Consider the following 14,831-nt stretch of genomic DNA (forward strand, 5'->3'; position numbering starts at 1 on the left):
GTGTTTCTGACTCATTAAACTGGAGCACTTGTGAGGTGTGTCAGCAGATTTGGTGGTGTGATAGTATTTGTTCACCAATTACGCGTGCACCCTGTGCATTCCTTCGGCAGAAACTGATCGAAGGGAAGTTCCGGGAGTGCGTTGTTGTGGACACCATTGCACCAAATTCCCCCTTCGCATCAGGAGGACTCGTTGAGGTGAGTAGTTTGAGCTCCTGGTAACATACAGGCATGCCAGGCCTCTTGGAGGCAATATCTATCTAAGGGGCATCTGAAGGGATTTTCTGCTTGAACGTGGGAAGGTTGCGGTCTTGTACTTCACAACAGCAATTTTATGATTTTTTGCATAAAAAAAATCCAGCATACACATGGAGAGTGGTGAGGGTGGCACGTTTAACGGTCCGTTGAGGCTGAATTTCAAACGGTTGGAAGATGATGTAAACCTTTTTCGGAACATTCAACCGTTAAGCTGGGATGCTTGTATACATTGCGATGCTAAACCAATACTGTCACGTACTTTGAATTTTTTAGTGGCGAATGCTATTCTTGATGTAGCCTTCTTACCGACTTTCTTTCAGGGAGACATCGTCATTTCTATAAAGGGCACCGACGTTACGGATATTAAGCAGGCCTACAAGCTCTTAGCTAAACACGGAGAAAAGTGAGATAGAGCAACAGCGCCTTCTTCTTAACTTTTTTTTTGTGTCTTCTGATGCGCAATTAATGAACAGCATGCTTTGTTAATGCAGAGTCTCCATGAAAGTCGAGAGGAAATCTGAGTTCAAGTGGCATAAGCAAGCTACAATGGAACAGCAAGCCCAAGCTCAAAAGGTAATTCTCATGGCTTTTTCTAAGGTTTCTTCAGTTCAGCATCTTCCAAAGGATGAGCCAACCACGCTTACTTTTCCCCTAAATTAAGCTGGCAACACATCAGAAACCGCATGGGACTTAAGAGTCATTTCAAGACAGCTACATAACTAAATGTACACATAACTAACATGTTAATGCATAACTACAAAACTATTTTGCATTTTATTTTTGTTAACTTGAGCAATGGCAAGAAAAACGTTTCCCCATCCGTATACGGTAGACGGGGCCAGTCAAGCTGCTTTTGTACAAGATGCGGTCAGAAAGACTCGATAAAAGCAATCTTGACGGAACTTTTATCCCGTGTTCCTCCCCGAATCTTCTGCAAGTGCTGTACTTGTAGTAGAAAATAAGCTCAAACTTACACTCTTTTTTTTTAAACTGTTCGGTAAGGAACAGCATGCTTAAAGGATCCCCATTAGGCCTTCGTATATCTAAATATTTTTTTACGATATTATACTCTACCAGTCTTGCCATCTCATAAAGACATTGCGGACAAACTGAAGTCGGCCTATATCGAGAGATTACCGCATTCTAACTACAAATATACTACCTTCACTGAGACCGGAACATTTACAGGCCAATAAATAAAATACTGGTTCCCATCACAAGGTGGAACTCACTCGCAAAGCTTTGTCATGTGGAGTTTATCCAGTGGTCTGTGCTTTTAGAGCTCAAATAAAACGGCAGACTGGGCAAGTTGGCAGACCATCGTTTTTTAAAGCAGCCCTACAAGAAACAGGACCGAGAAAATGCGGGGCAAGGATCGTTGGACATTTCAATTCCCTTAAACATAAATTGACGAACTTGGTTTAAGAATGATCTATGTGTAAGTTAAGGCCATTTTTTGTTTTCACAGCATTGTTGTTTGCCCACAATGTTCAGTGCACAAGAGAAATTGCAGAGGCCATTCACATAATAAGGAAAGGTATTGGATGTGTTCGCCGGCCATCAGTGGCCTTATAGTCCAAGGAAACGTAGCTCCAACCACCGCGGTGGCTCAGTGGTTATAGTGCACGGCTGCTGGCCCGAAAGACGCGGGTTCGACCCCCGCCATGGCAGTGAAATTTCAATGGAGGCGAAATGCTAGCGGCCCAAGTGGTCGAAACACTCCGAAACCTTACACTAAGGCGTCCCTCAGAGCCTTATTTGCTCTAGGGCGCTAAACCCCATAAACCGTAAGCCACCCAATAAATCTGTTTATTAGGGGATAGCGATCCGCGACAATAACCCGCGTGTCCTCAAGGCGTTTCTGCAGAGACAAATGCGATGGGGAACACAGTGAGCAGGTGCGCAAGCTTGAGGTTTGGGCATATAATAAAGAGACGCATTTGTGAATTCAGTACCGTCTTCGTCCACTTGTTTTAGGGCCTGTCTCTTTTAGCGCTGTATTTTACAGCTGGTCAGTCTTTTTCGTGTACTCACACGGTGCACCCGCTCTCGAGTTGATGACGCTGCCAGCTTTCACGTGACACAAAACGGATGCGGGACAGCGAAGACATAAAAACAGCTCGAGGCAAAGCACGCTGTCGAGTCATTTAGCTTTCCAGCAAAGCACCAACGAGTGGCATTGCCGGTGGTGTCGATACGAACTGCACCAAGAACTAAGTTCAGTACAAAATCCAGGTGGCTTCGTAACAGCTTGGCTACTTTTCAGCAGTTCAACCAGATGCCGTGCAATCAAAACAGCTTTCTGCTCTCATGGCGTCGTCAGAGACCGCGAGAAAGAACGCTTAGCAACGCAAGGCACCCGAAGGCAAACAGGCAACGCACGTAGTCCAAGAAACGGCGCACAAGAGCAGGAAAGTACAACGTTTCCTTAACTTTTTCGGGGGCCGTTTCAAACTTGCTGTAGATTACTATTACACTCATGCAATGGCTGACACCTGTCTTTAAAATTATGGTAACCTTACTCAGTTCCCGACCAATTTTACACGGTCACCAATGACTTGACTTGACCGACACTAGGTCATTTCAGTCGCATAAGTTTTTACTTACAGGCTACAGAATCGACTGCGCCTGTTCAAGGGACAACTGTCATGGAAGAAACGAAAACAAAAACCAACCTCGTGGCAACGAAGACGACACTGGCGAGTCTGCTAGGTAGGACTACTTCCTTGCATTTTTATCCTTGACTGTTTCAAAGCAAAACCTGAATTCAGTGTTGCTCATCTCATACTGGTGCACCCGCCTCTGAGAACTCCAGAAGTAGAGCTACAGCTCTAACAGAATATGCATCAGACTTCACCGAAAACATAGGCAGAAATTTTCACTTCCTTGGGATATGTGCCGTGAACTAAATATTGCGCCCAATGTGTCGAATCGCGGTTACTCTGCACATGACCCTCTCTATATGCACTCATTTTGCGATGTATACGGTCAGCTATACTCGACCAGCGCTTCACACACAAGCGGCTGCGTCCGCGAAGGCTCAATTTTGAGACGGCCACCCTTTCTTTCTTGCTCTGGGCTATGAGTCTGTACTCCCGGACAATATTCTCTGGATCTGCAGCGAAGAGTAGGCAGGAAGGGACTGGAGACGGGGTCTTTGTCCCGGTGCTGTGGGGTCTGGGCTGCTTCAGCCCTAGCGACTGCACTCTATCTCTCCAACTTCCCGCATTCAACCCTCCGCACAGCCAGAACAATGAAGAAACCACTACCCCGGCACAGAGACCAAGGCCCGTTTCCTTCCCTTCTTAGCCTTGGCTGCACGGTTCTGATTCGAAACCTCCGACAAGGAAACTCTTCTTGCGCACGCATCGCGCAATTAAAAAGGCAGCAGTAGCGTGCATCGCGCATCATGCAAGTGTGAACAGGTTTTCGTTTTGTAAAGTAGCGCCCTTCGCCATTGTGTATGGAAGACCAAGAACTGTCCCAGCCTAAGGCAGATTTCGTGAACGAGTGATGGAAGCCAGTAAAAGCGAATCCAGTCGCTCCAGGCGGCGAGCAGCGAGTAGCTGAAAGTTTTAAATGGACACTGAGGACAGAGGTATAAAATATTTTTTTTTTGTTAGTAAAGCCGATAGTTCGGCATCTCGTGGCTTTGTTGCCACTTGTCCGGCAGCGAAATATGCATTTATTGCTAAGAGACTTGGATTCGAAGTTGGCAAACATTTCCCCACCGCTCGGATTCAAACTCGGGACTCTCTGATGAAGAAATAGGTGAAAAGTGACGTAAACTGCCGGACAAAGGGAAATCGTGATTGCTGGCGATGAGCGCTGCGCTGCCGCCTAGCAGCTGCCGAAATGAAGCCTACGGCCGGCCGGACGTTGAAGGCCTCTATCGGCCGTCGTCGCTTCGTTTACGTTTGCACGAACGTTACGAAAACGAAGTTCTCGCAAAGAACTGTGGCCTGCACTTTAGCGACCTCAACCCCACACAGCGTGCGATGCTTTTGGGGGCTGAGGCGGCGGGTCTGGCAAGAAAGTCCGAGCGCCAAAGAGTCGGCAGCGTCGCGGTCACCGCCGAGCCACCGTCACGACTGATGCGTAGAGACTAGTACGTGCAGGCGTATTTAAATTCTGTAATAATAATCCTCGTAGGCCTGGTTATGCAGCTCAGCGTCTTAGTACATTGAGGAATCGAACACGCCGAGTGTTACGTTTGTTAACGTGGAGGCGCGTCGAGCATTAGCTATATCCACTGCTCGTTTTGTTTGTCGTAGGTGCGTGCCGTTGCATGAACTTCGTCTGAGGAGCACTTAGGCCCTTGGGGGTCCTTGCCGCTCCGCCTCTGTAAATCCAGGCGCGTAACGAAACCGTGTGGACACGCAAAACTCATAGCCGTGAGGCACCCCAAAACATACCGAAAACTGAGCTGGCCGCCTGTTGCGCCGCCAATTACAGGTTTAGTTTGACTTCCAACATTGAGGCTGTCTTTTTTCGTCCTCCTCGTGTGATAACAGTTCCCTAGTAGTTTCCAACAAAAGTTTTATATATTCATATCGATCAAACGCCTAACCTTTATGCATGTTTGTCAGCCTCAGGGATGTCCGTAGTTTGTTTTCTTACATTCCGTCATCACGCTCGTACTTGCGAGATTGTCCTGTGGCGGCGATACCTGTATTTTAGTTATTGATCTTGTCTACCTTGCAAGAACTTTGTTTCCAGTAAAAGTGATAATTTTGTAGCTAGGAGCCGGTATTCTATCGATACAAGCCAACTTCAATTTCTCCTCAGCGTCCCTTTAAAGGGCGTTTGATCGGCACGCACTGTTAGGAAAAGAAACAGCAATCCGTCCGTCATCGTTGGACATAGCTGTTTTGAACAGTCGCACACTTTAACAAATTTTCACACAATTTCAATGCTACCAGTGATCGGATCACACAGCGCACACGTTAAAGCGTATACGGAGCAAGTTCTTAAACTCAATCCCTGTTGGTATACATCGTTTTTAAACTACATTCTCGCAGGTGGCCCCAAGGGGAAGAAACTCGGCGACAGCGAAGATATTCAGGCGCGCGCTAAAGCTCGAAACCAGCCTATTGAGCGCACTCAGTTTGTTCTGTCCACAAGGGTAAGCGCCACTGAAGGCGGTGAGGTTTAACAGCCAGGCTTTCAGGCAGCCATGGTGTGTCTCGCTCGAAGTGCAACGCACAGCTTGTGCTTTGCCAATATACCTGTGCCATTTTCGAACGCTTGCCACGTGTACTTGTGTTTTTTTCTTTTTGCAAGGATCCTGTGTTCCTGGAAAAGTTCACATTCAATATCAAGAACAGTTTGAAGTACATCAACATTGGCATATTTAGCAAAGGCCAGATAATCAGTCTGCATGGTATGAAAAAGCGGCCGTCTGACACGATGCTGGCATACGTGAGTTCTCTTTTTTTATTTTACAGCGACGACAGCATGGCAGACCTTCACTGCGCTTTACTCTTGAGCTTCATTTTCTGGTCAATACCATCCCGGGCCGCGTGTTTATTTTTCAGCGCAAGCCCAGCCAGGCCACTGCTCATTGGCTCGCTGTACTGTGCACGTCACTTCCGCTCCGATCAGTACGCAAGCATTAAAAGTAAATGGCTGTTCTACAAAACTATCTACACAAACGTTTCGTATGCATACAAATTATAATAAATCTTTGAGAAACTAGATTTCAACATTTAGTTTGGTCACGTGACTAGACGCACACGAGCAGACGACGTGATATGACGTCACTTTTTGTCAACAGTCAAAATGGCCGCTCGGTGTCTCGGTGTTTTCGGCATGGTTTTCGGGCAGTTGTAAGCAAGTAGTTCCAAGGCTAGTGCAAGCCGCCTAGTTGAATCCAGGATACTTGCCTCTGAATGGTTAAAGTGCGTCGATTCCAAAGTGCTATGTAAGCCGCGCGGTTAGATGCTAGATATGCGTATCTTCAAACCGACGTAGGACCTACTCAGTGGCGATGTCACGAAGCGTTTGTGGCCGTGTTGCAAGCGTTTCTAATTCCTGTGAGTATCACCACGGACAGCGACGAGTAACAGCTGCTCACCTTGGAGAAAGGAGGCTGCTCATGGTGAATTTCCTGTGCGTGCATAAGCTACACAGCACAGTGACAGTGTCCGAGAAGTGAAAGTGATTGCGGTCGGAGCTAGTGCTTCTCCGCCGAGGCAGAGAAGTGCGCACGTGCGAAGGCTCACTACGCACGCAGTGTTTTCCGAATGCTGAAATGAACTTGGCGTTGTGCAGCTAGTCGTACTGGTTGCAGTGATTGCAACCGAAGCGAGCGTTGTTATACGACGTTGTTTCTGTTACGTATCCATCACCGATTTTGATCGCGCTTCGTGTAGGTACTGTGCTTCGAAACTGCTGTGTGTGCGACGTGACGCGATCCTGGCTGCGCGGCCGTCGAACTGTTTTCTTCCGCGACAACAACAGCGTCGCCATTCTTCGGCGTGTTGCTGCTTCATACAGTACATTTTGTGATTATGGATGCTCGGGTTACGACGTGCGAAAACATCGGTGTGTAGTGCAGTGGTCTCTTGTGGAGCGTCGTTTCTTTTTTATTTCCTGCCTGCTGTGTGGACCTATGTCTGCAAAAATATTTGCATGAAGAATTGGTGACAACACAAACTTCTCTGCATGATGGTGGGCTGAGCCAGAGGAGTAGTTCTCGGTTTAGGTTGTGACATGGTGCACTCCGTTTAAAAGTGCTATAGCATTGTGGGCTGCGGAGAGGCATCTGTGAGCCTATAATGTAAGCTTGCGACTCTGTTCTTTATTGTTAAGCAGCTTAATTTATTTTGTGCAATGAGTAATCTGAGCCAGGATGTGAGTCGCCGAGCACTGACAATGCTTTTGACACCAGAAAAAGAAGTGCTTTGGCATCCAGAAAGTGTTTGAGCAGGAGGAGTCGCTGGGCCTGGCAGTTCATGGGTTAACACAAAATTCTCTGCACACAGTGCGACAAGCAGTATGATGGCAATTACGGTGTGTAAAAAAAGCATATGATTCAGGCAATGCTTGACTTATCTACTCAAATTCAAGAAGTCTTAACAGTCTTTGCACTCTGCACAATTATGCGACAAATAGCTGTATTTATTTTCACTCTGTCCACTGTGTTATGAGCGAGTTTTCATGTTATTGAGATGTGAGTGCATTGAAAAAGTTTTGCCCCCAGAAATACTGTCCATAATTTGAATCCATAATGGGGTCTGTATTAACGAGGCATGACTGTATAAATGAAATTATAGTTATTTTTAGTCCTGATGATGACACAAGTTATTCAGCTGTGTTATTTGCCTAGACGACTTATGAAGTAAATTTGCCATTGCAAATTATGAAAGCTGATTAAAGTATGGCACAGCAGTTTGGTGGTTGTAGAGTAACAATTGGCTTTACCTGACACCACTTTGAAACAGCGGATAGGAAAACAAGGCCTGTGGAGCTAGTGAAACTACAAAGAACAAAGACGACAGGAAAGAACATCACCACCACCGCACCCAGTAGCCATTCTTGTTCTGTCATTCTCATCCTTAGTACATCGTCGACATGCCGTCTTTCCAGCAGTTTACCCGACAGCACACTTAAGCCCTGTGAATCTTGGAGAATGCAACAGCTGGACAGGACACAGTGTGCACATATATCTTGTGCATGCCATGAAGATAGCCTCCTGTCTCATCATAGCTTGGCCCCTGTATGTGTCTTGCCAATCATCACCCAGCACCTATGACCCAATTTGTGCCGTTGGCATGTGCGCCCAATTGTAAACATAATTTATACTCTTGTGGTTCTATAATGTTATAGCCAATTAAGTTGTTTCATCCAAATTGGCAAGGCTTTAGAAAGCATTCCTGCGATAGCCAACTTGCTCTCATTCTCCCTCAACGGCAACATCCCCCTTAATGCTTTTTTTTCTGGGCTTTGAAAGAGCGTGTGATAAAATCCCTCATTTATATAAATTAGGCGTAATTTCTCATGCTATAACTTGAATCCAGTTGCTATAAACTGATTCCAAGCTTTAACAGCCAGCCGTCAACAGAATTCCCATACTAATTCTTACGCGTCCTGCTTTTTTCCTGTAATCTCGGGTGTTCCCAAGGCATTGCCCTTGGGCCCGAGGTTTTATTAAATACAATATGAGCTTCCTTTCAGTGTTTCCTAACGTGCCTTCATTGACGACTATGGAGTCTGCCCTCTGCAATCAATAACAGTATTTCAGTTCTCAGAACAATATTTCGGATGCTCTCAACTAGCCTGTTTGCTAATGTTATTAAGAATGCACTAACATTTTTTTACTTTCAGGATAACTACATCTTGCCTACTTAAGGCCTTACTGAGAAAGGCATATTCACTGCGTACTGAAAAAAAAAATTGGTTTTTGAGGAAAGGAAATGACGTATTAACTGTCACATATCTCGGTGGATACGCGAACTGGCTGACAATGTAACATGGTCTCACCTAACAATCCTTCATCATAATCATCATCATTTATTGACCCTTAAAGACCCCTGGAGGGGTATAACATAGGGGGGGGGGGCAACATCGAAACAAGTAATGACATTATTAGGTCAAAAAAAAATATACAGTGAAACAGTAAAAAAAACAGTGATAAAAAAGAATACAGTGAAACATTCGTTGCTTGGGGAAGAGAAAAAAAGAAATACACGTTTATAAATCAGGCAGACAGGTGCAGTAGTAGATCAAACAATCATAACATCAAAATAAAACGCAAAGGCAACAGTTACCCACATTGGGATTTCAAGTGAAATGACAGCAATTGGTGGAATTTAAGAGCATCGCGTTCAGTGACAATACATTCGAGTAGTGAATTCCATTCTTCAATGGCAAGAGGCAGAAATGACTTGTTAAATGCGTTTGAGGAGCCATGGAGTCTTAGGATGCTCATGGAGTTGAAAAGACGGCGTGATGTCCGGAGGGGAGGGAGCAGAAGGGAGTCTCGAAGTGAGGGAAAACAATAGTACAATTTGTGCAATAATGGTAAACGGGCAATTTTACGCCTATGTGCGAGAGGCTCGATGTTGGCAGATAATTTTATTTTGGTAATGCTAGAGCGGGTGTCATAGTTGGAGGAAATAAAGCGGGCTGCACGGTTTTGGACGGCTTCTAGGCTGGCTATTAAGTAGGCTTGATGTAGGTTCCATATTGGGGATGCAAATTCAAGTTTGCTACGGATGAAAGTTTTGTAGGCTTGGCTGCGAATGGAAGAAGGGGAGAAACTGAGGTGACGTCTGATAAAGCCGAGTGTTTTCGATGCATCAGCAGCAATCTTCGTGATGTGCTCGGACCAAGTGAGGTTGCTCGTGATATGGATTCCAAGATACCAGTATGATTCGGCTTTAGTGAGGATGGTTGAACTGAGTGAATACGTGTAGTCGATATTAGTGCACTTGCGTGATACCTGCATGTATTTGCATTTTGTTACATTGAGCGTCATTAGCAATGTGGAACACCGGCTTTCAATCCTGTTTAGGTCGCTTTGGAGCAATTCCTGATACAACTACCTTATACAACTTATACAACTACCCACAGCCCAGGATATTTACACCATAGCATGTCCTTATCACCGTCTTCCATGTTGCTTGCATTCAAAACTCCTGTGCGGCATCAGCAGAATATTGTTATGCCACATGGCATAAATCTAATTCTTCTCAGATCCTGGGATGAATTCAGAACTGAGCTGCTTGTTTTATTCTCTCAGACTATTGTAGAAGCTCCAGTGTCACAGCACTAAAGATGAATCTTCTAATTTCTTCATCTCATGTAGAAACTGCAGGTTTTTTTTGCTCTTTACTGTCACATAACCAACTAATCTTTTCCTGCTCATAGTTCCTTCTGCACTAGCTGCACAAGCACTGTCCCTTCCTTAGCTTATGCCATTGCATTTCAAGATTCAATTTTGTTTTTGCCACGAAAGGCTAGAATGGTCTTCCATCTCGCAAGGCTATGCTTGCTAACCTCTTGTCCTTCGAACTGGTCACTGTAGAAATCCATGCAGTTAATGCCAATGCAAGTCCAATATTTTTGAGGAATCCCCCAGTGTGGAGAACGTTTGTAATAAGAGAGTAATTCATTATCACCCACCCAAGCGTAGCCATACGGCTACAAAAGAAAGCTACTCAGGTTCCACAGAAACTTTGTAGTTAGAGGAAAAGTTACCCTAGTCTGGGGTTCGAACCCGGGACTACTGCCTCACCGGGGCAGTTGCCCTACCAAGTGCGCGAACCGGGATGGCTAGCATATGATGGGGCGAGCTCGAAATGGGAGCGGTGTTGGTCCAATATTTTAGACGAATCCCTCAAGGTTGAAATGATTTCTAATAAGGCAGTCATTACTCATTGGCATCCACCCAAGCACGGTCATACGGCTACAAAAAGAGCTACAAAGCTTTTCTTTGCAGCTGTATGGCTGCGCTTGGATGCTAATGAGTAATTATTCCCTTATTAGTACATTGCAAACTCATCAAGCTCCTACTTGCCTCACCATGTCAAAGTTCACCATTCAGGTATTGCCACTTAGGACCGTTGAGGTATAATAAATATTAAAATAAATTGATCTAATAAAGTGCCTACTGACTCGTTCACTCGGGCAAACGAATAAAATGCTCTATTATGCATAATGTGGTCATCGAGAACTTTCCTCTATTTCAGGTAATATCACGGCATATAAATATGTCCTTTGCACAGCTGCTTTTAGAAGTGTTATCCTTTACTATGATACATGTAATGCCCCTCTGCTAAAGTTTTAACCAGAGGCTGGCAGTGTTCCAAATAAATAAATATATGCGCACAGTAGTTGCATTCAGGCTAACTTGCACACTGCACACGAATCCTCTATCGAGTCGAACACACTGAGTGGAACAAGCCAGGCTGCAGTACAAGCTGCTAACAACCGTCATAATTACTAAATCACATTTTTCAAATAGCTAAGGTTATATATTTTAAATTATTAGTGAGTTATTCAAAATAGCACACAGCAGTGGTTTTACATTTGTGATAGAAAAAAAATTGGCCAGGGGAAGGCGCAAAAAAGGACGATCACGAGAGAAGAGACAGGATGGGACGAGCGTTTCCCTAGCAGTGCACAGTAGTTGTCACTGTAATATGTAAACAGGCTTCCTCCCTGCAGACAGTTATTGCAAAAGAGATATGCGTATAACAACGGTCGCTTCGGTCGAGATCACTGCAACCAGTACGACTAGCTGCACAACGCCAAATTCATTTCAGCATTCGGAACACACTGCATGCGTAGTGAGCCTTCGCACGTGCGCACTTTTCTGCCTCGGCGGAGAGGCACTTGCTCCGACCGCAACCACTTTCACTTCTCGGACACTGTCACTGTGCTGTGTAGCTTATGCTGCACGCACAGGAAATTCACCATGAGCAGCCTCCTTTCTCCAAGGTGAGCAGCTGTTACTCGGCGCTGTCCGTGGTGATCCTCACAGGAATTATAAACGCTTGCAACACGGCCACAAACGCTTCGTTACATCGCCACCGCGTACGTCCTACGAATGCAATACGCATATCTAGCATCCAACCGCGCGGCTTGCAAAGCACCTTGGAATCGGCGCACTTTAACCATTCAGAGGCAAGTATCCTGGATCCAGCTAGGCGGCTTGCACTGGTCTTGGAACCACTTGCGTACAACTGCCCGAAAACACCGTGATACAGTGCTCTAGAACCTGTAACCATGGCACTCTACCGTAACTTGCCACGACGACCTTTAAAGCGGCCATTTCGACTGTTGACTAAAGTCACGTCATGTCACGTGATTGCAATCTAGTCACGTGACCAAACTAAACGTTCAAATCTAGTTTCTCAAAGATTCATTATATTTTGTATGCATACGAAACGTTTGTGTAGATAGTTTTGTAGATTTTAATGCTTGCGTACTGATCGGAGCGGAAGTGACGTGCACAGTACAGCGAGCCAATGAGCAGTGGCCTGGCTGGGTTTGCGCTGAAAAATAAACACGCTCCCGGGCCACGTGGGTCCGTAAACGGCCGTTCTTGGGAACGCGCTCGTTTTTTTTAGGTGGGCTCAAAAGAGTAATACCTTCTCGGGAGAGGAAACAATAAGGTTCTGAGGGTGTGCGCTACGATACACTTCACTGTAAAAGTTTGTGGGGTCGCTTTGAGAGGATAGATCTCAATGCATGCAAACTCTGAGCGACATGCTCGCAGAACAGCGACAGAGGTCAATGTAGTACTCTCGACCGCAAGAAAACGGCAAGCACTCTACCAATACATCGCCACACATTTGGGCCATTTGCTGCAACCAGTTGCACGTAAATTGCATTTCGCACACGGCGTAAGTGTAATACAAGTCATTCTAAGCATAAGCACACATTCCGTTCACAGAATAGCATTCCGCTCACCTATGTCCTGGACGAATGCCAGAAGACCACGCAGGGATTCTTTGGTCCGGTGATAAAGCTGCTGTGTCCCGAATTTCAGCAACTGCCTAAGTAAGTGAATGTGGGGGTTTTGACTTTGGCTTTTAATGATTTCGCTTTTGGGATGATGATTTACCTTTTCGTTTGCGCAGCGTGTTTTATACCCCTGTCACACGGCCGTTTCGAAGGCCCTCGAACCGATAGTCTATCGACTCAAAGGCGATCGAGCGCTGCTACACGGGCGGTTTGGATAGCCATCGAGTCAATAGTCTATCGAGTCAACGGAGCAACGCGGAACTCTATCGAGATTTGGAGGGCCTTCAAGCGTTGCCCAGGGTTGCTAGCATTGCTTCGAACGGCAAACATGGCGGCGCCCTTCAAAGCCGGACCCCTCGCTTCGGACTGAATTCTCGTTGTTGCTTCCTTTTCCTGTCTGTTCACTGGTCATAAATGGGGCACCGGTCTTTCGCTTTGTCTCGCCTTGCCTGTAAGAAAACGTATAAGTGATAAATTTGCTTTATTTTGTATTTAGAATGACGATTCTGCCGCTGCTAGGCTTAAAAGGACAGTCCGTTTGTTGACAGCAATAGTTCCCGTCCTGACAACCAGATGGCGCCACTATAGGCTGAGTTTATTTTTGCGTCTGTGCTAGCATACGCTGAACTTAAAGTGAGAATGCGCTTGTGTTTAGCGTACGTAAGCATGCATACGCTTGTGGTTCGTAGACAGCGCAAATTTATGCTCTTTTTTCACTGTATCTGCGTACGCCGTGAGCGGCGACGTGGTGTGCAAAAGCGAGAAACAGCAGTGATGCGGCGGTTCCAGCTCGCCCCGGCGTCAACAAATGAGAACAGGTCCTAGTTTTTGCGGCGAGCGAACCCGCTTCGCGCGCCGGATTTTTTGACAAGTGTGAACGCGCGTTATGACTGCAAAAAAAAGTATATTTCAACATTTAGTTAGGTTTCGTAAAAATATTTTTGTTATTTGCGCGAAACCGAACGTAGCGATTGTGGCGCCACACGAGCTTGGTGTAAGACGCGAAAACGATTTCAATGGCCATTGAGATTTGCCGTGTAGCAGCACCACAACTCCCTCGAATTCGATGACGATCGAAAATCTCGATGGCCCTTGACTCGATGGCCATTGAAACTGGCCGTGTGACAGGGGTATTAGACTGGGGATACCGCAACTGTGTGACTGAACCTTGCGTCACAGTTTGGTGCGCATATCCATCGCTTACGGAGCAGAGGACGTCTTGTTCTCTTTTACGCTTTAGAAGCACATGGCGCAAAACCATGAACATTGTAACGTCCAAGGAGCTAAACGCCTTTCAAAACACGGAGTGCTTGGTCACCCGTAAGGACTTCAGGTCGTTTTTTTTTTTTTTTTTTTTGCCACAGGCGGTTGCACGCCAAGCACACATATTAAAATGCTCCTAGCGGAACATTCAGAAGAACGCCTTTTCCTCTTTTCGGCGCTTGGTTTCTGTCTTGGGCTGTTCAGCGTGCTCTTGGCTTTCTTTTCCGCGCCGCTGCCTCCGCTTCACGTAGAGCGGCGTGCGCCGGTCACTTTCTTTTCGCTTCTGCCTAGGCTTTCCGACACTCCGCTTTCTCAAGTCGATTTATGCCCTGCGGAAGTTCGGTTCTCGCTGACGTTGCCGTGTAAGCCGCTGGTATTCTACCCGCCGAACGCGGCGACTGGGTTCCTCGATACGCACCAAAGGACCGGCTCTACTTGTATTACATCTGCTGTAGAATCTTCGTTCTGCTGTAGTTGTCGTCACCGCCGTTATCGTAGTCGTTGGCGCCTCTGTCGCTGTTGCTTTCAGCTAAGTTGGTGTGAGATACCAAAGAGATAAAGCACGGAAGAGGCAGGGACGAGCGCTGTCTCACCGCTTGCTCAGCGCACTAGCGCGACGGGCTACCGCCGCTTCCATGGCCGTCCACGCTGGGGCGAGAGCGCACAGCGCACGCGTGTGCTCATTGCAAGAGCCTCTCGGCACGCAGCCTACTCATATGAATCAGCCGCGCACCGTCTACCCTCATCGTTTTCCCCTCTCACGCCCCCTTAGTAATTCTCCGCTCCGCGTGAGGCACTGCGGCGCTACTCTCTATCGCTTCTCTGTTGGGCTCTAGC

General features: G+C 46.4%; 1 protein-coding gene across 1 annotated transcript in view; it reads left to right on the top strand.

Moving 5' to 3' along the window:
• The window catches only part of LOC149369441 (PDZ domain-containing protein 8-like), a 57,960-nt gene that overhangs the window by 21,690 nt on the left and 21,439 nt on the right, over positions 1-14,831 (top strand). The window contains exons 9-15 of the mRNA XM_089575612.1: positions 111-197; positions 578-660; positions 749-830; positions 2,867-2,969; positions 5,279-5,382; positions 5,541-5,678; positions 12,661-12,767. Coding sequence (XP_089431738.1) covers positions 111-197; positions 578-660; positions 749-830; positions 2,867-2,969; positions 5,279-5,382; positions 5,541-5,678; positions 12,661-12,767 — 704 coding nt within the window. The remainder of the gene's footprint in view (positions 1-110; positions 198-577; positions 661-748; positions 831-2,866; positions 2,970-5,278; positions 5,383-5,540; positions 5,679-12,660; positions 12,768-14,831) is intronic.

Source organism: Amblyomma mixtum, chromosome 1 (genome assembly GCF_055824585.1).
Source record: "Amblyomma mixtum isolate Tamu chromosome 1, ASM5582458v1, whole genome shotgun sequence".
Taxonomy (NCBI): domain Eukaryota; kingdom Metazoa; phylum Arthropoda; class Arachnida; order Ixodida; family Ixodidae; genus Amblyomma; species Amblyomma mixtum.